The sequence below is a fragment of the Anabrus simplex genome, chromosome 13, assembly GCF_040414725.1.
Source record: "Anabrus simplex isolate iqAnaSimp1 chromosome 13, ASM4041472v1, whole genome shotgun sequence".
NCBI lineage: Eukaryota > Metazoa > Arthropoda > Insecta > Orthoptera > Tettigoniidae > Anabrus > Anabrus simplex.
The window spans coordinates 25,658,567-25,681,884 of NC_090277.1; the positions used below are offsets into that span (position 1 = coordinate 25,658,567).

Here is a 23,318-nt window from a genome sequence, read left to right on the forward strand (position 1 = left end):
TTCTTTTCCTTGGAGGTCACCCGTTCGAGGACCAGTGACTCAACAAGTCACTGCCTGAACTTTCTATGTGTAATTGGTCTGGAGGTACAGTTTTTTGGACCAAACCATACAGCAGATATGTGTTGACGATCTTTATTTCAAGGAGCCAGAAGAACATTTTTCTAAACCACCTTATTGTCCTACGCACGAAGTTGTAAGTCTATATAGTGATCACTACGATCCACACTACCCGTGCGTTTCGTGTAGTCTACCTTCATATTGGGTTTGTCTATCGGGTGGTTTTTGGGTATTTGTAGGGGACTGTTCTAACATCTGTCTTTGGCCCTTGTGGCTAGTGCTCAATGTGACAACTGTCCTTTTATCTTTCCATGCCAGAGCAAGTTTAGAATCTTTACGAACAGAAATTATGTCCCCTTGTTTCATTTTGCTTAGGTTTTTAGCGCCCCTGTGCCATGTCCTTAGAGTATGGCAACACTGTACCTTTTCTTAGTATATCCATGGACAGGAGTTGGTCTGCTAATTGAGGTGACGTATAATACTGTTAGTATATACGTGATTGCCAGAAGGAAGGTTGTTGGGAACTTTGGTGAGAGAAGCAGCGAGAGCAGTAACAATTTGAGGGTTTTTTAGAAGGTATAACCAGTTTCCTCTTTATCAGTGTAACGTTTGAAATAGTACACATACTGTCAGACAGAACAAACTTTTTGTGGGCTTCATTGGGTGGTAAACATTGAAAGAAACTCTCCCAATGAAGGATATCGTACTCTCGTCGATAGAAATAATTTCACCGAGGGTGTAATGAAGCATACACTTTCTCTGATTTTATTAATTACAGAATCTACATATTGAATTTTAGTGAGACGATGATGATTTTTGGAAGGGTGTGCGAAATGTAGATTACAAAACAGGAGTAACAATTCATTACGGGAAATAGGTCCGTAAAGAATGGTACCTTACTAACCGATGCCTTAGAGAAATACCGGTACCCAGTAATGTCCGTGAGGGGTGGAGCACCATGTTTATCAAAACTCCTAAGAGTGCTTTTATGTCAGAGTTTAGAGGATGTTTCCATTCGTTTAGCCTTGACTTCTGTGTGAGTGGAGTGATGGAACCAACTAGAGGGAAGAATATGCTCGATGTAGTGCTGGTAAAACCAAATGAGCTCTATAGAAGAACCCAAGTAATAGATGGTATTATTGATCATGAAGCTGTTTTTGTCGTAGTTAAAAATAAATGTGAAACAAAGGAAGGTGTTAAAATGAAGACTATTATTCAGTGCCATATGACTGATAAAAACAGGCATGAGGCAGTTTTTAAATTACCTATGGTGGGTGGAAAACGGTACATAAAAATATAAACACACTCTGGGATGAGTTTAAAGGAATTGTTCAGGAGTTTGAAAATACGGTTTGTACCTTTAAAGGTGGTTAGGACAAACTGACGGAACTTACTAGGAAATTGAATCTAGCAAATAAGTCAGCTAATGATAACATGATGGCAAGCATAATTGGCAATCATACAAAATTTACGAAAAATGGAAGAGTACAGTATGTATACGTACCTTAAGGCAGAAACAGGTTCCAAGGACATTCCAAGAATCATTAATGAACAAGGGGAGTGTGAATGCGAGGATCATCAAAAGGCAGAAGTTTCAGTCAGCAGTATGTAAATATTGTTGGTTACAATGTCAGTTGTAGAAGTACCGTAAAGAAAGGAATCAAATTAAGTAATTTAATAGGTACTGTATATACTTACGAGATATTGTAACAGGAGTTGAATCATGGCTGAGAAATAATGGATGCAGAAATATTCTCACGGAAAAGGAGTGTGTATCATAGAGATAGGATAGGAATAGTAGGAGGGGGAGAATTTATTCTGATGAAAGAAGAATTTGTAAGCTACTTAAAATTTAAAGATGGCAAATATGAAATGATAGGTATAAAGATAATAGGCAACTTGATATCGAGATAGAGGAGGTGACTAATACTAAAGTAGTATTACTATTTACCTAAGGTAGCAATGACAATTACATTAAGATTCAAAATTTCAAAACTAGAGAAGCAGTTGGAATTGATAAGATTTCTGGGGGATATAATAAAAGCAATGGGTTGGGATATAGTGCCCCCGTTTTGCCGGGCAGCTCAGCCGGTAAGCAAAAGTCCCAGAGGCGGAACGTTCGCTTACAGGCGACGCTAAATTATAGGGGACAGGGACAATCTAAGGACTGACGACAAATGAAAACACTAAAAAGAAATGGGTTTTAACATTTATTAAATAAAATATCAGCACTTTCCAGATTCTATAAATATTTTCAAAATCTTGAAACAAAATTATTTAATTCTTCCCTGCTGGAATTCATCCACAGTTCTCCATTAATTTGCATTCTGTAAAAACACGAAAGTGGGTCTTAATAAATCGTCCTAAGAAATTAAATAAATTATTATTTGAGAAAATCCTGTCTCAAAATATCAAAATTCTGAATTATTTTCCTTCTTTGAATTATAATTTAAATTGACAATACTCTGCGATTCATTTAACCGTGAGTCAAATTTCTACCTCACACGAAAAATCCAATAAATCATTTCTATTAATTAAATATTATTTCAATTAATTTTTTAAGCTTCAAATTATATAATAAAATTATTTTGAGATCCAATATCCAACTCAATGAATTCTTATTTTTATGTCAATTGACCTAGTGTTGTGCACAACTCACAATAAAGACTTAAAATTCTCGCATTGTAGAGTTAAACATTTTACATATGTGAGCTTAGTTCATTGACGCGATCCTTGCTTAAGTATTTCCTCTCGAAGCAAAGATCCTAATCTATCTTATTCCGTCATAAAATTACTTAAAGATTCATAATTGAGCCAAATATGCTCGCCACAAAACAACCAAAAAATCGAGACTTTACGCGCTCAGCGTACACACAACATGACGAAATATAACCATAAAATCACAATTACAAACAAAATCAATCATTCATCCATCTCACATTCAAGCTTTGGTCCACGGTAACATTATCAAACAGATTTATCGAATCCTATCTTTTGATTTTTAGTTTTAAATTTTATTTGAAATATGAGAGCTTCTCTCGATGACAATATCAGACAAGGGCTACCATTACGATCGTCTGACGTGTGATTGAGACAGGATTATCACTTTTTCAACGAAATAGATTCCACAACGATGTTCCAGGATAATTTTACAGTAGAAATCATCACTAAAAATTCCATAGAACTGCCTACAGTCACAGATAAATAAACATTCGCGCATACGGTCTATGAGTCACGACTACGTTATTTTTAATCCCTTATTATCGCAAATTATTGATCAACATGTGCTGCATAAGAAGAAATTATGTTCAAAGACACACTCTCTTCCTTAACTGACTCATGTAATGGACACACAAATAACATCCTATCTTAAGATCCATTTACAAGTCTCAAAAATACCAATAACAGTAAATGCAAAATTTGTGGACATTCAAACCACGACCAATATTCCAGGCCAACATCTACTTCAATATATCACACATTAATCACTTATAAGCACAGCAATAATTACACTCATGACCTTTAAACATTCTATTAGACCGTAATAATGTCAATTATTATTATTATTATTATTATTATTATTATTATTATTATTATTATTATTATTATTATTATTATTATTATTATTATTATTATTATTATACGCGCGCGGTCGCGTCATCGCAGGCTATGGTTTAATGAAATCATAGATGACTCTATTCTATTTCGAATCTATGGTAAACCACAAAACATCAAGGAAAAATCATAAATTCACAGAACACGTCGATATTCTGTCCCAAATAATTCAAAAATTACTCCATCATTAATTTATAAATTAATAACTATTATCGCGTGGGTCAAATATTTTTAACACTTTCCTCGACTTATCATGGGACAGTGAGAACATGTCACGAAGCACTCATTCAAATAGAACAAATTATAGGTCCCAAATACACTCTCACACACATCAAATCTACCAACACCAGTAAAAGAAGAGTGAAATTCCTAACTACAAAGACTATTAGAAATGATCTCAAATATTCAAGCAAGGACTACGTCTACATAATTATTACAACAGAAAATAGAGGAAAGTATAATTTAAAATCTTAGCTGTAGTAGACTTGGCTTCTGGACTCGGTTGATGATCAGTGAATATTTAACCAAACTCCATCTCCGATGTTATTCTCTCCCGGGCTGAATTATGCCTCACATTTTAATGATACATGGCTGCAGCAGGCGAGGACTTAGGACAATTACAAACTCCGCCGTAATGCTGAAGTTCCATTCTTCCGACATATTTCAGGACTACTAGGAATCTTGCGTCTTCTGGTGAAAGCTGAAACTAAAAGATCTGTCTTAGAAAAGTACTCAACACACACTCGATTCTTCAAGATGGCACAGTTTTTACCTACTTTAAAAATTTTCTTCAGATTTATAAAGTTAAGGAAATCTGAACTGCTGCGTTTCCGATATTTCTGTGTCGTAAAATTTCCTCAGAAGCAGAAATTTTATCGTCTTTCCATCAAATAAATGCTGGTAATGTTCCACGTCGGATACGTCGTTTACAGTGACACATGTGCTCGAACAATTATTCCCGTAGGCAACTGAGCAACTGAGCAACTGCGCGAATGCAAAAAAGCAATGAGCAGAACAGAATGCAAATGAGCAATGACCAAATGAGCACTGAGCGAATGCAAATGAGCAAAGAGAAAGATTTCCCCAAGTGCATGGGTATTTATTTCTTCAAGACGTAGGTGTGTTTGTTAATTAAATTTTATTGGCCGAGATTTTGCGATCGGGCTAACCTTGCGATTCAATTGGTTAAATATCATGACGTCAAAATCTCAAAGTATTGATCGCTTTTAATCTGGTCGAGTTCCTGTCCACGTGCCACCTCTCTGATGTCTTCAACAAGGCACTAAAAAAACCCCAGACTCGCACACACGGCACGGGAAAAACCTGTTTCCCTGTGGGCTAGCAGACAGTGCAGAGTTGAAATCACCTGCCTGGATGATAAATTTATACGTTGTTCCACCCAAGTAATAAAATATTCTTCCCATACAAACCAATAACCAATTTTCAAGGGTGCAATAGTACCATATCTGAAGTACTTATTTGATTATTGTTTGCATAAAGGAGCTATACCAAATGAATGGAGAGTTGCTATAGTAGCCCCTCTGTATAAAGGAGAGGGTGATAGACATAAAGCTGAAAATTATAGGCCAGTCAGTTTGAGATGCATTGTATGTAAGCTTGGGAAAGCATTCTTTCTGATTATACTGTATTAGACATGTTTGCAAAATTAATAACTGGTTTGACAAAAGGCAGTTTGGGTTTAAGAAATGTTATTCCACTGAAGCTCAACTTGTACGATTCCAGCAAGACACAGCAGATATCCTGGATTCAGGAGATGAAATGGATTGTATACCAGTTGACTTTTCTAAAGCATTTGATAGGGTAGATCATGAGAGACTTCTGGAAGAAATGAGTGCAATTGAACTGGAAATAAGAGTGACTGAATGGGTGGCTATATTTCTCAGAGAATTAGAGTACGTGAAGCTTTATCTGACCCTGTAATAATTAAGAGGGGAATTCCTCAAGGCAGTATTATTGGACCTTTATATTTCCTTATATATATATATCAATGATATGTGTGAAGAAGTGGAATCAGAGATAAGGCTGTTTGCAGATGATGCTATTCTCTGCAGAGTAATAACAAAGTTACAAGACTATGAGCAACTATAAAAAGGACCTTGATGATGTGAAATGGACAGTAGGCAACGGAATGATGATAAAGAGTGTTTTAAGTGTCACGTTGTGAGTTTCACAAATAGGAAAAGTCCTCTCAGTTTTAATTACTGCATTGATGGGGTGAAAGTTTATTTTGAGAATCATTGCAAGTACCTCGGTGTTAATATAAGGAAAGATCTTCATTGGGGTGATCACATACATGTGGTTGTTAATCTCTGCACAAAGGTTACGAGCGTATTTAGGGGTTGTAGTAGCGATGTAAAAGAGAAGTCATATAAGTCTCTGGTAAGACCCCAACTAGAGTATGGGACCCTCACCATGATTACATGATTCAAGAACTGGAAAGAATTCAAAGAAATGCAGCTCGAATTGTTCTGGGTGACTTCCAACAAAAGAGTAGCATTACAAAAATGATTGCAAAGTTCTGCCACCTGGACGACTACCCTAACTGCAGTTCAGCAGTGATTGATTAATTGATTGACAGTCTACTTATCGAAGCTGCAAACACAAGTTTGACAAGAATAAGGAAGCGTAACGGCCAACTTGTATGCTAGACAGCCTACGAGCATCGTGGTAATGGGTGGTGTAGGCTTCTGATTTCCATTCGTCTCCCGTCTCTCGGTAGGTACGGTCGTTGCCTACGAGATACATAAGGCCGGGAAATACAGCTCTCTAGACTCGGCCTCGAGATACTTCCGACAAGCGCCGCATGAGTTCTCTTAACTGAGCTGTCTCGTCCGCTCATTGCAACACGTTCCAGTACGAAAATCTATCAAAATTCATTAAAACCAGCAATTTCAGAAGACACCAAATAGATGTGAGATAAAAAATAGACCAAGAGCAGTTGTATGACTTACTTTCTACAACGTATTTCTTATACTTTGCTTAAACGAAATAAGTAATTCACGAAAGAAGTAGAGAAGTCTATTAGCGAGTTTGTCACTTCCTCCAGTTTTCTCTAATTCTGTCTCAGTGCATCCGATAAACTGATCGAGATTGCGGTCATAAATAACTTTGGGTTTAATCATCACTTATAAATTATCTGCTATCCTACCTTTTCATCTACACATCTAATGTTGCGACATTCGTATTTAAGCCGCTTTTTTTTAGAAGTTGCTTCACATCGCACCGACATAGATAGGTCTTATGGCGACGATGCGACAGGAAAGGCCTAGGAAATGGAAGGAAGCGGCCGTGGACTTAATTAAGGTACAGCCCCAGCATTTGCCGGGTGTGAAAATTGAAACCACGGAAAACCATCTTCAGGGCTTCCAACAGTGGGTTTCGAACCCACTATCTCCCGAATACTGGATACTGGCCGCACTTGTGCGACTGCAGCTATCGAGCTCGGCGAAGCCGCTGTTTGGAGAGCGATGTTATGCCCGTTTCACCATTAGAAAATTCTATATAATTTTTTAGCATCGTCTGATGTGGTACATTTAAGCAGTGCAAGGATCTGGAATCTGTAACCGGTAGGTGCTTTCCTATGCCAGAGGACGCACATTTTTTGCGTCGTTTCTTCGTATTTCACTTTTTCTTCCCGTAAGATTCAGTTCGTTTTAACAGGAATAAAGCTCCTCAATGATCATTTGTACCATTACTATTTGGTTTTACATTTTGGTCAAGTTTTACATACATACACATACAATATAATTATAGACTGTTATGCCTTTCAGCGTTCAGTCTGCAAGCTTCTGTCTAAACTAAACGTCGCCACAATCCTCGATTTGCAACTAGTGCTGTGGCCTCACTTAATTCTATACCTCTTATCTTTAAATCGTTAGAAACTGGGTCTAACCATCGTCGTCTTGGTCTACCTCGACTTCTCTTACCCTCCATAACAGAGTCCATTATTCTCCTAGGTAACCTATCCTCCTCCATTCGCCACACATGACCCCACCAACGAAGCCGGTTTATGCGTACAGCTTCATCCATCGAGTTCATTCCTAAATTAGCCTTTATCTCCTCATTCCTCAAGTTTAGATACATTAAATCACTTTTTCTGATTTCATTAGCGTATCCTACTTCTCATTGTAAAGACTTTTCGCCATAATCTGCCATTTGGAATCCCATCAATATATGTTTAGATTTAACAGAGATATTCGTAGCCTTTCCTTGACACAGAAACGAGACACGTAGATACATTTTTTGTTTTTGTTTACGGGTGACGTAAATCAGACATACTCATCGTTATCTGAATCAGAAATTTTACTAAAGCTTGAAGGCAATACATCATTTCTTGTAGCTGGAGCCTTCCTGCGTTTGACACTTTTCTGTTGTGAACAGGATATACACTAAAACAGAAGGAACATCGTTGGGGATATTCGCTTGATTGATAAGCTTACACTGAAATCTGATGTATTAAAATGCCAGCTACGTACTCGTGCCTCGAAATAACTTGCCTGCATTTCTCTGTTAAACCGCACTCCGAAGGAAAATTATGGAACGTCACATTTTGTTGCTTTTTAGCGGTATCCGAAGTATAGAGGTACACAAGAGTGCACCATGCTTTTCAACCTCACTGACACTCACCGACAGAAACAATACGCACAATAAATTGCATAAAATCAGCACAACATCACAATTACTCCGTACATCACAATGTTAAATTCCGCGAAGAGCAGAACAGAAACCTGACATCTTTACAGCAGCAAATTAATAGCTATGTCCCGGCCTTGCATATTAGAGGTGGGGACGGAGCGGTTCGGTTCGGAGCAAGTACTGTGACGTCATTACTCGGTTAAACCGAGTACAGAACAACCTTATAGCGGTAAATTTAATATTGACCTTCTAAGCTACAGTTTACTTTTATGAAGAAGATTATCAATTATTATCAGTGGTACAATGCTCCGTACTTTCTATTCTTTGTTATTTGCACAATTTTTATAACGCAGGTAATATAAATTTAACACATAACGTAACAAACAGTGTAATTAATATAAGGCATATCAAGTACATATAAATAATTGGTTGGTTGGTTTATTAATGAACAACACAGGCGATTAGCCCCAATACATGTTCACAATAGAGCATAATATTAACTAGCTACTACTACTACTGTCCGGCCATGTCATCACCCTTGGTGAGAGAAAGGCCACCCTCCCGTCGATGACATGGCCGGCCCTCTCCCTGGGGTCTAACTATGGACCCCCATAATCCTCACAGGTGACAATGTGATTCCCTCTCACCAATCCAATGCGGCCCATCCACTTCACTGGCGCCGCTCCCTTCTCCTATTCCTCTATTCCCATCTTATCTTCTTAACTCTAATCTGCGTGGGCCCCTCCCACCCCCTTCTTCATTTGGAATGGGCCCACCCCCACTCCGTCTTTATACATGACTAGGGAGAGAAAACCACATGCCATCCTGCACTCCTTTGGGCGCGCCATGGAGTCCATCAGATGCTCCGGAAACGTGCCTTCAAATATAGGTCACCACGGCAGCCATCCTTTTTTCCCCATGGCACGTCCATGCTTCCCTTCTAAAAAATACTCAATTCCTAAGCCACTCTACCCTATCACGTCATATAAATAATTATTTGAATAAATAAATAAATAACTAAATATAAAATACCCCCTACCCACATATAAAATAATAATAGTGATGTCAATAATAATAATAATAATAATAATAATAATAATAATAATAATAATAATAATAATAATAATAATAATAATATAATAAAATAATGATAATAATCATAATAATAAAGTAATAATAATATTAATAATCAAATGGCCAACGGTAGATTCCCTCTATGAACCGTTTGCCTTACTTGCAGTAAATAATAAACTTAAAATATCCCATATGCGATCCCGGAGCAAGACTACACCTTCCACCGACTCTCCTTTCTTACTCAGCACATTCCCACACCGCCATTGTTTTTCTGTTTGACCTACTCTGCTTTGGTGTGCTCAGGCCAACCATGCCTATGTTTACCTTCAGCATTTTCATCACCTTTATTGTTTCCTGACCTACTCCAAAATAAACTACCACAGCAACATTACACAATTGCATACCAAACCAGCCATAATAACAACAATATTCCGTCATTACATTCCAATCCACCATACCACAACTTTTACAAATCCTCGGTAACATTGCTTCATCTCATTTCATTCCGTCATAGCACTCCATAATAAAATTACCTCTCCATCTCCAAAAAATTTCGGTAATCATACACCAACACCTCTCCAACATCATATTTCTTCGTCCCTTCTACACAAACAAACCAAAATTTACAAAATGATAATAAAATCATCTCTCTCCAACTCCAAAAATTCAATACTCATACCAGACACCAATACAATAATACCACCTCCCAACTCCTACGAATTCAGCCGTAAATAAACCATCTCAATACCAAGCCATACATCACCTCATAACCACATTTCCAACACCTCATTTCTATATATACCACTTCTACTTCTCCGACAATTACACTCACCTTCTGCCTTCCACTATCTTATATCACCACTTCTCCCACACCACATAACACCTCATACAACACCAACTCCACACACAAATAGCCAAATTACATCACTACATCTTCATACTTTTCCAACACCACATTTCAACATCTACAAATACCACCCACTCATATACCATCACATTAGATACAACTTACTCATGAGTACACCCTCACTTCTCCATACCTTTCCAACACCACATTTCAACATATACCACCTCTACTTCCAACACCACATTTCAGCTCTAGCACACACTCGTCTACCATCAAATAAATCTCCATCTACAAATACCATACACTCATACATCATCACAACCTTCAAAATATCACTTCATCTTCACCTACAAATACCAAACACTCATTCCTCAACACTACATTATTTACTTACTCGCTATATTATTGTTTTTTGCTTCTTGTTACAATACCCTCATTACTTTGCGCAACTCTCCACATGTCCCTTAAGCTTCTATTCCTCCCTCCGCTAAAACTCTGATTCTGCTCGAAAATCTCCCGGGTTAACACTGACCTTACTTTTTTACCCTGATCTTGTCTTGCTACACCACTACACTCGGCTCTCTCAGCTTCTTGCTGCTCACTCTTCTTGCCCCCATCACCCATTTGTTCTTCAGCCTCTCGACTGCACTGTCCGTCCACTGCTCTTTCCTTGCCGTTAGCACTTGTCATTTCTCCCTGCCTCTCTTCACACGGTACACTGTTACTTCTGGTATTTTGCCTATCCTCTCCACTAATCGCTGCACTACACTCTTTTTCTTCGGCCTGTCTTGACTTCTCTAACTCCATCAATCTATCCGCAGACCAGATCCTCTTCCAGCTTCTGTCTGACACCACTAGATTTTGACCTCTAATAGTTGCCCTCAGCCCCTGTTTTACAGCCAGTATCTTGTGTTTTCTGAGAATCCTCTCTTTTCTGATCGCGTCGCTTCCAACGTCCCTCTTTATCCATATTTTCTCCCTCTGGACGTTTCCCGCATTTGTTAACACAACATCCGCCATCAACGTTGAAAACAATTGTAGCTTTATAGGCCTGTTGCCTCTAGTTCTCCCCACTCTCTGCACATCGTCAATATCTACTTCACTAAAATTTATTTTCATTTTCCCCTGTATAAGGTCCACTACTTTATAAGTAGTAAGTACTTTGCCTTCTCTCGACTCTCAGGCACTCCATAAATAAACAAGCACTTCTTCCTTCTGTATAAAGTATTTGCTTCCACTTCTGCTTTCAACTTGCAATTCTCCTCTTCAAGTCTTCCTACTTTTTTTCTTAATGCTACCACTTCCTCGGTGTTATTTCTCGCCTGTGCAACGATGTCGTCCGTTTTTTCTCTTATCCATACTTCCATTTCTTCAATCTTACTGGTTTGTTCTTCAATCATCTCTTTTATTTGCCCAAAAGGGCAAACTTCTGTCAACACCTCCCTTATAGCTCTTTTGATTGCATCCATATTTTCCCTATCCTCATTTCTACCAGATGACGGGCCTGGGTTCAACTCGACCCCCCCAATACATAATAAAATTATAATCACTGCTGCCGATAACAATAGTTCTCCTTTCCTCTCCATATCCATTTTACACCCACCTGGCTTCTTTTCTTCTTTCTTCATTCCCCTCTGCCATCTTCCTATCGTCACTCTGTACTGCTCTATGCCAATCATTATCGGCCCACTTCTCGGCGACCTTCCAGCACTTCACACTCTCTAACTCCACTCCCCCTCTCGGGACCCACAGCTCACTGCGACCTCCTTCGTCCGTGGCTTAGGCAAGACTGTACATATAAATAAAGAAATAAACATAGAAATGAAAAAATAAATACAATAAATATTAATGCATATGGATAAATGTACCGTATTCTACAATGTGATAATTGACGAAACGAAATCTAGTGCTTTGAAATGTGCATAAACTCATATAATGTCAAACATTTCATTTATAACTATGTTGTAAGGAGTTAAATGAAAAATCTGTTAAGATAACATCAGTAATGGTAATAAGTAAAGTAGACAAATGAACTCAGTTCTTCATCTTGTGACAAGCATTAATATCAAAAGACAACACGTTGTACACAGACAGTACCCATGGGAAGTACCGTTAGTGTTCTGTACTGCATGGAACAGGTGTTATATAGGAGGAATTTCCATTCAGAAATATCAGAGTTTCAGCTCGTTTTGCAGAAAGCGACGACCTTCGGTCTGAAAGAATTTGTCCAGCACATGAAAATACCTCCTATGCGGGCACAGATGTAGCAGGTACGCTAAGGTAAGCAAGAGCATGTTCACTTAAGGGTCAATGAATATAAAATTTTCACGATCGCATTGTAATCGAAATCGACTCTCAACCTATTAGGTCGTGTTACGTGCATTTAGTACGTGTCGAAGAGATGTTAAGTACAGACAAAAAAGATGCCAAACGGACACCAGCGGGATCCGAACCCACAACCTCCCGACTTCGCGTTGGTAGCTCTACCATTTGAGCTATGGTGGCCTAGCTCTTTTTTGTTCTGTTGGAAAGGATCTAATCTACAGGTTTGGCTCAGTCCTCTACAATCCTCAGTGACTGCATGTCTTCGCATACAAAAGTAGCCAAACTCCTATGTAACTTTTTTTTTCCCCTGCACTGTCTCATCCATAGGCCCTACGTAAGAATGGAATTACTTTCACGATGTGCAACTGTATTTGTACCATGTCCATACGATGCGCCCGTTTTATGTGATTCCATAAATTTGATGTTCCTCCACCAGTACAATACATTTGATTGAAAATTTCACAAGTAACTTAGCGGATTTTCTACCTGGACTGCTAGTAAAATAGTGCCATGCTTGGGAGGACTTTCATAGCAATATTGCTTCTTTCTTATTACAAATATCGGTAGAAAACTTAGCTCGAAAACTTAAACAAAGATATGTGTAGTATAAGGAAACACAAATAGAACAGACGTCTCAGTCTGGAGTCTGAACAGTAGCACAGTGGTGTTGCGAGTGTAGCCTAGCCTGGCTGGAAGGTTTACTGAAGCGTTGCCTACGAGATACACAAGGCCGGGGAATACAGCACACTAAACTTGTCCTCGAGATACTTCCGACAAGCGCCGCTAGAGTTCTCTTTACTATTCTGTCTCGCCCGCTCATTGCAACACGTTCATATATGAAAAACTATAACAATTAATTAAAACTAGTCATTTCAGAAGGCAGCAAACAGATATGAGATCAAAGATAGACCAAGAGCAATTGTTTGACTTATTTTCTACGACGTATTTCTTACAATATGCTTAACTTTTATAGGGCAAAACTTTTTTTGTTCATAATGGTCAAAAAGTAACATACTTACCTTCTAAAGTAAATACTAGAACCAACAAACCTTTAATCAATAGCAGCTAAATCCTTTTATGAGAATCACTACTAAAATTGTTTGGCAATATTTTAACCACAATCCTATTAGGGACATGCGTATTTTGTGGTCAATAAATTAACCACATCCATATATTATATTAATTTATTGAATTTGTTTTATTGGACTCATCAACTATGGTTTTGAATATACATTCAGAGAAGAAAGTCATCAATATCTCAAGTGGAGAAACTAAATTCACAGTACATTGGGTCCAAATGGGCAAGAGAATACAAAGCATTGAAAACTATTGGGCTCTTTTGCTCTATTAGTAAAATTATACTGTGGAGGCTGCAGAGTTAGACTCGAGGAGTCTGAATCTGGTACAGTATCATAATATGAATTGGATGTTGAAACTAAAGATTGCTGGCTCTTATCTGCTTCGTCCGGATCAGCTGAATCATACATGCTCCCATCCAAATCCTCTTCCATCAATTGTGCACTGATGGTACCGGCCAATGATTCGCCACTGCTCGTACTAGTACCTGCTACTGGTATGACTAAGGCATCCTCAGCATCAGAATCACCACCGGCTTCTGAATCTGTTCCTAGTGTATCCCACAGTTGCTCAAATTCAGATGATCGTAGACGTGGCATACTTCTGCAACAGTAAATATAAGAAAAATGTAAGAAAAACTGATTTATCAAAATAAAAGATACAATAATCATGCACCAGCATTATCTCCTTCCTTATCCAAGACTTCATTTTGTACTATGGACTTTCTATAATATTTCAAAGAGCATCTAAGCAAGCTGTAATACGTTTACGAGAGTTTTCAAGTTACTGCTTTCATATTATTATCTCCATATCATCTAAGCACAATACATTCTTATCAATATTTCAACTTTAGTCTACAAAACACACTTTGTACTCACCTAATATCACAGTCAAACCACAGGAAACTGGAGAAGAACTAATAATTCTGCAAGAAAATCAAGACCTTCAAAATGAAAAAGTGAGGTTAGATTGGACAGCTGGTTACAAAGCCTAAAGTATAATCACATATATGGCTACAAGTTACGCAGTCAATTACAGTCGTAGCAAAAACTATTACTTTTACTAATAACTCACTGATATAACATAGTATTATTCACATAAATAACAGAAATATTAACTTACCCGATGAATAAACTTCGTGTGCCGCTATTAGCTATCGGAAATGAATTGTGGTTAAAATTTTGACCACAAAAATACGCGGGCGCTTCCCTCTGGTGGCCGTACTGAAAACTAAGGTTGTGGTTAATGTTGGGCCCATAAAGCGTTCTAGCTGAACACTGATGATGGTAAGGTTGAGTTTTGTAGCTAAATACAATATATATTCAATCTTATCTGAGGTGCTTAATTAATTAACCACTATCCTATAAAGGGTTAAACGAAATAAGTAATTCACGAAAGAAGCAGAGAAATCTGATAGCGAGTTTGTCACTTCTTACCGATTTCTTTAATTGTGCCTCATATCCGATAAGCGGATCGAGATTGCGGTCATAAATAACTTTGGGTATAATCGCCCTTTCACCAATTATCAGCGATCCAATCTTTTCCTCCGCACATCTGATATCTTGACATTCGTATTGAAGCCGCTGTTTGGTGAGCGATGTTATGCCCGTCACGCAAATATTTAGCGGCGTTTCACCGCATATCTCTTTTTTCTTCCCGCAAAATTAAATTTGTGTTCGCCTCTGTGGTGTAGAGGTTAGCGTGATTACCTGTCATTCCCGGAGGTCTGGGTTCGATTCCCGGCCCTGCCACGAAATTTGAAAAGTGGTACGAGGGCTGGAACGGGTCCACTCAGCCTCGGGAGGTCAACTGAGTAGAGGTGGGTTCGATTCCTAGCTCAGCCATCCTGGAAGTGTTTTTCCGAGGTTTCCCACTTCTCCTCCAGGCAAATGCCGGGATAGTACCTAACTTAAGGCACGGCCGCTTCCTTCCCACTTCCCTGCCTATCCTTTCCAATCTCTCCACAAGACCCCTGTTCAGCATAGCAGGTGAGTCTGCCTGGGCGAGGTACTGGTCATCCTCCCCAGCTGTATCCCCCGACCCGAAGTCTCCAGGACCCTACACTTAAGGCGATAGAGGTGGGATCCCTCGCTGAGTCCGACGGAAAAAACCCACCCTGGAGGGTAAACGGATGAAGAAAGAAGAAGAAAATTAAATTCGTTCTAACGGGAATAAAGCTCCTAAATGACCAATTTTAGCATGCTTTTCAATTTGGTTTGCTTTTTTTTTGGTCAAGTTCAGATACCTACTGTAAAACTTTTTTTTTTACTGATTTCATTACCCGTATCTTACTTCTCAATTTACAGATTGCTTTTCTGTAATCTGGTATTTAATTTCTCATCCGTATTTTTTTTTTTTTTATTTAACAGAGATGCTCGTAGACTTTCTTTGATATAGAAACGAGACTTGTACTCCTTTTTCGTTTGTGGCTGTCGTATGAAGATATGATATATTCATCGTTATCTGAATCGGAACTTTTACTAAATTTTGAAGGACCGGGCGAGTTGGCCGTGCAGTTAGGGGCGCGCGGCTGTGAGCTTGCATCCGGAAGATAGTGGGTTTGAATCCCACTGTCGGCAGCCCTGAAGATGGTTTTCCGTGGTTTCGCATTTTCACACCAGGCAAATGCTGGGGCTGTACCTTAATTAAGGCCACGGCCGCTTCCTTCCCACTCCTAGGCTTTTCCTATCCCATCGTCGCCATAAGACCTATCTGTGTCGGTACGACGTAAAGCCACTAGCAAAAAAAATGTTGATGGCAATACATCATTTTTGGGAGCTGGACGCTTCCTGCGTTTGAAATTTTCCTGTTTGTGAACAGGATACACAATGAAAACAGAAGGAAGTTTGATTGATGTGCTTACACTGAAATCTGTTTAAGAGATCCTACTATATCACCTTGCCTAGAAATAGTTTGCTTCCATTTCTCCCTTAAACCAAACTCGGAAGGGAAACTATGGAACGTCAATTTTCATGTTTTTTTAGTGTCATCCGAAATACAGAGAGGTACACAAAAGTGCACCTTCTTCTCAACCTCACAGACACTCACCGACAGAAACAATATTCACAATAAATTGCACAAAATCAACACAGCATCACAATTACTCCGCATATCACAATGCTAAAGTCTGCCAAGAACAGAACGGAAACGTGACATCTGGCGGCCAAACCGTGAACACGGTCGGACCGCTTTTTCAGCGACAAATTATTAGCTATGTCCCGGCCTTGTATATCTCGTAGGCAACGACTGAAGCACCCGCAGCGCTATACGGAGTATTCTATAGTTGAATCGGTACTCAGCTGTGACGTCACGTTAACCTGAAGAACCGTTACTCTACGGTTCTACTCGCTCCGTCCCCGCCACTATTGCATATCTCGTTGGCAACGAGCTAGAAAGACGACTATAGAGTGGCTAACATGGCTGCTACAGCGCTCTGGGTGGTGCCAAGACGAAATAGCGACTCCATAGTTTAAGCGCCTTTCTTCCGCTTACGATGCGTTACGTTTAATAGATTAGATCGAATAAATTATGCTCTCTACGTGTGTGGCAAGCTAATGCATAAAATGTAGGAAAAACACGACGAATGTAATCATATTTCAAATAAGTTTTTTTTTTTTTTACTAAAGTACACAGTTATGGGCGATTAGCAGAATTACGTTGCCTGTGTAGCACAATCCAGCACGTGTAGGGTAGGCCTACTTTTATTTTCTTGTAGGAACTGACCAGACAGCCAGACATGATGAACTGTATCCTGCCTGGCTGAGTGACTCAGACGGTAGAGCGCCGGATTTCTGAGCTAAGTTGGCATATTTGGTATTTGAAGGTGCTCAGATACGTCACCCTTCTATCAGTAGATTTACTAGCACGTAAGGGAACTCCGGCGGGACATATGTCCGCCACTTCAACGTCTCCGAAAACCGTACTAAGTAGTTGGTAGGACGAAAAACTAATAACACTATTTATTATTACATTGTATCCTACAGAGCACATTTCCCCAGCATTTTGAAAAAGAAGTAATGTGAACAAATACTTATTTTTCGTAAATTATTATTAGTTTTACGTCCTACTAACTACTTTTTCTGATAAGCCGAGTTGCCTGAATGTAGTCCCGCAGGAGTTCTTTTGCGTGCCAGTAAATCTACTGACACGAGGCTGAGGGATTTGAGCACCGTCAGATACAATCGTATTGAGCTAGGCTCGAACCTGCCAAGTTGCTTTGTGTCCGGCTCCTTGGCTGAATGATCAGCGAGCTGGCCTTTGGTTCAGAGGGTCCCGGATTCGACCGAGTTGAGGATTTTTACCGGGTAGTTGACAGTTAATTCCTCTGGATCGGCGACTGGAAAACCTTCATCTACACACAACAGAACATACTACAAACCACCACAGAAACACGTAATAGTAAATACATCACTCCACCTAGGGTTGGCGTCGTCGTCCGGAAGGGTATCCGGTCGTAGAATTAGGCTAAATCCATACAAAAGCCAAATCCAGGTAACTGGCAAAAAACAAGGATTTATTATTATTATTATTATTATTATTATTATTATTATTATTAAAGTTATAGCAGCCTCCGTGGCTCAGACGGCAGCACGTCGGCCTCTCACCGCTGGATACCGTGGTTCAAATCCCGGTCACACCATGTGAGATTTGTGCTGGACAAAGCGGAGGCGGGACAGGTTTTTCTCCGGGTACTCCGGTTTTCCCTGTCATCTTTCATTCCAGCAACACTCTCCATTCTCATTTCATAGCATCCATCAGTCATTAGTAAATCACTTTGGGAGTGGCGACCCCATCGCACTAACAGCCTACATCTGGTTCATTCATTACATTCCTGACCCGGTCAATGACTGGAAAACAGGTTGTAGGTTTTCATATTCATTAAAGTTATATGAATTATTTCTCGATGTTGTTATATTACTTTGTTCAAGGTTTTCTGTTCTATATTTTCATTCCCTGTATGTAGGTCTAAATTTGTTTAATGGCAATGTACTATTGTGATATGTTTTGTAATTAGGGCTACCGTACTGGAAATGCACTAATTTTCTTTCTTTATACAATATGTAAGACGGAGCTCGATAGCTGCAGTCGCTTAAGTGCGGCCAGTATCCAGTATTCGGGTGATAGTGGGTTAGAACTTCACTATCGGCAGCCCTGAAGATGGTTTCCTGTGGTTTCCCATTTTCACACCAGGCAAATGCTGCGGCTGTACCTTAATTACGGCCAAGGCCGATTCCTTCCTAATCGTAGCCCTTTCCTGCCCCATCGTCGCCATAAGACTTATCTGTGTCGATGCGTCGTAAAGCCAATAGCAAAAAAAAAATGTAAGCATGTAGTCTGTACCTTGTATTTTTAATGTCCTTTTAAACAGGCATTATGCATCTTTGAGTGCTTCTCTAATAAAGAAAACTGTGAAACTGTATTTATTCCCGCAGCTTCTGTACTCGCTTCATCACACGCCCACTCGATTTGATCGCTTACAATATGGTGGACGTGGCTTTCAAGTAGATTCAAATATGGCGGTCCAATGGCCACTTTATAGTCCTCTTTCTAGCTCGTTGCTCGTTGGCAACGGTACGGTATGCACGCCATGTATTTTCTGTCTTGTGGTCTGTGTGTAATGGTTGGTCTTGGTTGTCCCAGATGACTTTTGACTTCTATTCATGAGCAGTAGGTAGCTCGAGATAAGTGAATTATACTGGGTGTATATGTATACGGTCGAGGAACAACGCACTGGTTATATAATTTTTAAGGCTCATTCGCTATTTTTGATTTACTTTCGAAGTGGTTGGCTTGCCGTTATTTAACGTTCCAACTAATTTGTTTCGTTCTGTGTATCTGGGACAAATTGCGGCCGCTTGCGCACGTTTACTGTGTGGATTGTGCTTTTCCCTTTAGGATTTTCTACATCAGGTAATAGCAGTTTCTTACGTTTTACACCGTGTCCACTCAGTCTCGTTCATCTCCATAAGGAACTTAATATCGTACGTTACGTGATGGGAAATAAAGTAAGCTTTATTGTAAAGTTCGTATTTAAACAAAAAAGTTCAGCGGCAGACTATTCTGTTTGTCAGCCAACCGTAGGCTGTCTACATTAAAAATAGCCCAGCTACTATTCTTAGTGATAATACATGCAAATTTGTTCCAACATGGTTATGAATTGATTCTGAATAGCCTGCTCATGCGCAGTAGTATGTATGCTGTTCCAACAGAAATTCAGAACCAGTTCTGAACTGTGTGTTCTGAATTCATGCTGTTCTAACTACATTCAGAACCATTTCCGAGCCAATGCCAGCAGTTCGCGTTGAATAGCAGAGACTGCATATTCCATACATGCACATTTTTATTCGACCAGTAAATGGTGAGACTACATGCTATACTTCTCATTGGAATAGTGAGGTCTTCCATCATCTATCATTAATAGTTTTGTAACAATTCATAGATGGCATTGATACAGTTAAAAATGCCATTCTTAATTCCAACAAACCATTGTTAACAATTATTTCTAACTGTTTGTTGTAACAAACTAGTTTATAGCCAATTCAGAACTGTTTCTTGTAATGAAATAGTTTATAGCCTGTTCAGAACTGTTGTAAGGAAGGAGTTCATAGCCAGTTCGGAACTCTTTGTTTTAACTAAGGAGTTAGCAGCCGGTTCGGAACAATTTTTTGTAACATAATCAGTAATTGTTGTATTTTTTGAATAGAGTTGCCCCATGTTAGGACTGTCCATCAAGAGAAGAAGTATAGCTATATCTGTGTAAGAAACTTGCTTATTAAAATACATAAGGCACAGGGCTTAACCACAATTGTCATTGTCATCCAGGATGATTAACATAATTTGTAAGTGTAATGTATCAGACTGGGCTCACCACTTACTATCCAAAGGTTTGTGGATTGAAAACAAAACTGAATGAACTATATCAGAACATTCCTAATAATGACCTTCAAATTTTATATTGTATCTGAATAACTACTGGACTCTGGTGTAAAGACAGTGAGGTTTATATTGAGCAGTACAAAATGTACACAGCCAATAGAGCTAGCGGAGGGACAGAGTGTGGGGATTGTGTCTTCACAGTGGCTAAAAGCGTATCATTTGCCCTGCAAGTTGAGCAAGAAATGAATAGTTTTGAAGGATTGTTATAGAATTTCTTTTTATAATATTACAGTTGGCTTTACATCACACTGACACCGGTAGGACTTCTAGTAGCGATGGGATAGTAAAGGGCTAGGAGTAGGACAGAAGTCACAGCCCTAAAGACAGTTTTCAGTGTTTCCCCATTCTCACACCAAAGAAATGCTGGGACTCCTTACTCAAGGCCACAGTCACTTGCTTCCCACTCCTAGCCGTAATTCCATAAGTCCTAACCGTGTCAGTGTGATCTTAGATCACTTCTGGTGTAGAGGACCAAATGTTATGAACAGATTATAGTACATCTACAGCGTAGCACAGGATAGGTTTGTACGGGGAGGTACATCAAACCAGTCATTAGACTCCCAGTGTAGTGGGTGATATGAAAGTTGCATAGTCCCAGGCTGTTCACAAGGAGTGTGGGAGTGGGATGTTCTTTCATTGAAAACTTTTATCCCTAAGGTTCAGTTTCCAGGTAAAACTGTAGGTTCTGTGGCTATGAACACAATATCAACAGTCACCTAAAACTACAGACTTGACTACAAAACAGCAATAAGATTATTTCTTGCTCATGTTTCAGTGCAAGGTCTGTGGAAGTAATCTGCATCCCTAAACCGTCTATAACTTCACATGCTATTTAAAATGGATTTGGAAGTAAGCATCAAAGAGGAACCAATATGCTTTGAGGAAACATTGAATACTTCATGCGTAAGTATAATTCCAGGTAACTTTATAGTGATTACAATTAAACCCTTAGCAGTCGTCTGAATTTGACTGGTTACATAATTCTCCTTTTATCTGATGTTCATGAGATATATTGGTATCTTGCTGTCTATTCTTAAGACACATATATATTTGTATACTAATCTCAGATTGATTAAATACATTTTTATGATTACATAAATGCAGAATTTACAAGTATGCACCTTTTATTTGGCACAGCATGTCTGAAAGCTGAATTCATTCTTTAGGCTTTGAAGAAGAAGAAGAAGAGCGTTTTTCTTCATCTGTCTTTTTTTGTAGCTTGTCATGAAATATGGCAGTCTGAGGAGCTCAGGTTGTAGAGGACTTGCCTTCTGGTTTCAAGTTGGCATATTAAATCCTTTATCACTCTGATGTTATTAAAGGTGCTCAAATACATTAGCATCTTGTGGGAATGATTTCCTTCGTCATAGTGTTTTGAAATCTATAGATTGCATGACATAGAATCAATAAGTGTTAGGCTGGTGAGTGGGTAGTCTTCCTCCTCTTTGATAATTTACAATAAGAAGAGCAAATAATAACCAGAAATTCAAGGACATGATGGGAGGTTTGATCCGCTCTGTCACCAGCCCAACACCAACAGAGCAAGATTACGACTGACATGATATAATGAATTACACGTTTAGATCTTAAGGAGTCAAATAATTCAGTGGTGAGCCAGTTTGTTCTAGAAAGTGTTCTAACAAGGCAAAAATATTAACTTTGGTAGTATAATAGTTAATTTTTTAATGGGCCTACACTTAAGTGTGCTACAACAGAACAAACAGTAGCAAGAAACATTTTATCAGTGATTCATTTTTCTAAGGAAACAATCCAATGATTTAATACTTTTTCAAAGTGTTACATAACTTAAGAATAATCAGTTGAACTTCTATAAGTGTTCTAAAGTGTTCCATTATGCTTTAATGTGTTCTATTACCATAAACATTATCAAGAAATGGTTGTTACGTGTGTATGTTAAAAACAATGTTATAATGTCTTATTTATAGCTGTATAACGTTAGACCATAAGATGTGGGGAATATTGATTTGTGATGTAGAAATCGCTGATAAATAAAATTGGAGCTCCCGAAACATGTATGAGTGAAAAGATTGTACAAAATTAGAAACTCTTAATATGTTGACAGGGCGGACCAAACAATCTCCCATAGTATATTATATACTGGATGTCATTCATTATTAATGGAAATAGTGGATAGTTGTTGGCAATGGAACCTTGTATTCATTATTTTTCCTCATGGATATTTTAATGATTGGTTACATTGGTGTGGGTTATTGTAGTCATTTCCTAGTTTGTGAACCATGGGCAATGGCTGAGCGGCCTAGTAAGTGGTCCTGAGCATTGGGATACCAGTTGCTATGGAAAGGGAGTGGGTATATCGGACATATTCTGAGTCCTGGCCCTCCTTATGCTCAGGCGGCTAGAACTGTACAATCCACTGGTTGTCCATAAGCTGTTAGAGGAGAGATCCTCACTTGGACTATGTGCAAGTAGGGTAGCATCCTGCTTCATGAATTTACCGAGCTCAGAACATTTTAAGCAAGCCTCAGACCTATGGGAGTGTCCCACTCCCATTTGACAGGAGAGGGACTCCTTGGAAATAACTTGGCGAATGAAATGAAATTCTATGGGGAGCTATCAATATTAATGGGGCTTATGGAAGAAAGAAAGTAGAACTGGCTGAGTCAGCAAAGAGGATGCATCTGGATGTGCTAGGAGTAAGTGATATTTGGGTAAGGGGAGATAACGAGGAAGAGATAGGAGATTATAAAGT

At 38.9% G+C, this 23,318-nt stretch overlaps 1 protein-coding gene across 1 annotated transcript in view; it reads left to right on the forward strand.

Annotated features, from left to right (window-relative positions):
* The first annotated feature begins 19,235 nt into the window (after window positions 1-19,235).
* The window catches only part of LOC136884886 (zinc finger protein 22), a 49,315-nt gene continuing 45,232 nt past the window's right edge, over window positions 19,236-23,318 (forward strand). The window contains exons 1-2 of the mRNA XM_067157188.2: window positions 19,236-19,318; window positions 21,363-21,490. Of these exons, the coding sequence (XP_067013289.2) occupies window positions 21,413-21,490 (78 nt within the window). The 5' untranslated portion in view covers window positions 19,236-19,318; window positions 21,363-21,412. The remainder of the gene's footprint in view (window positions 19,319-21,362; window positions 21,491-23,318) is intronic.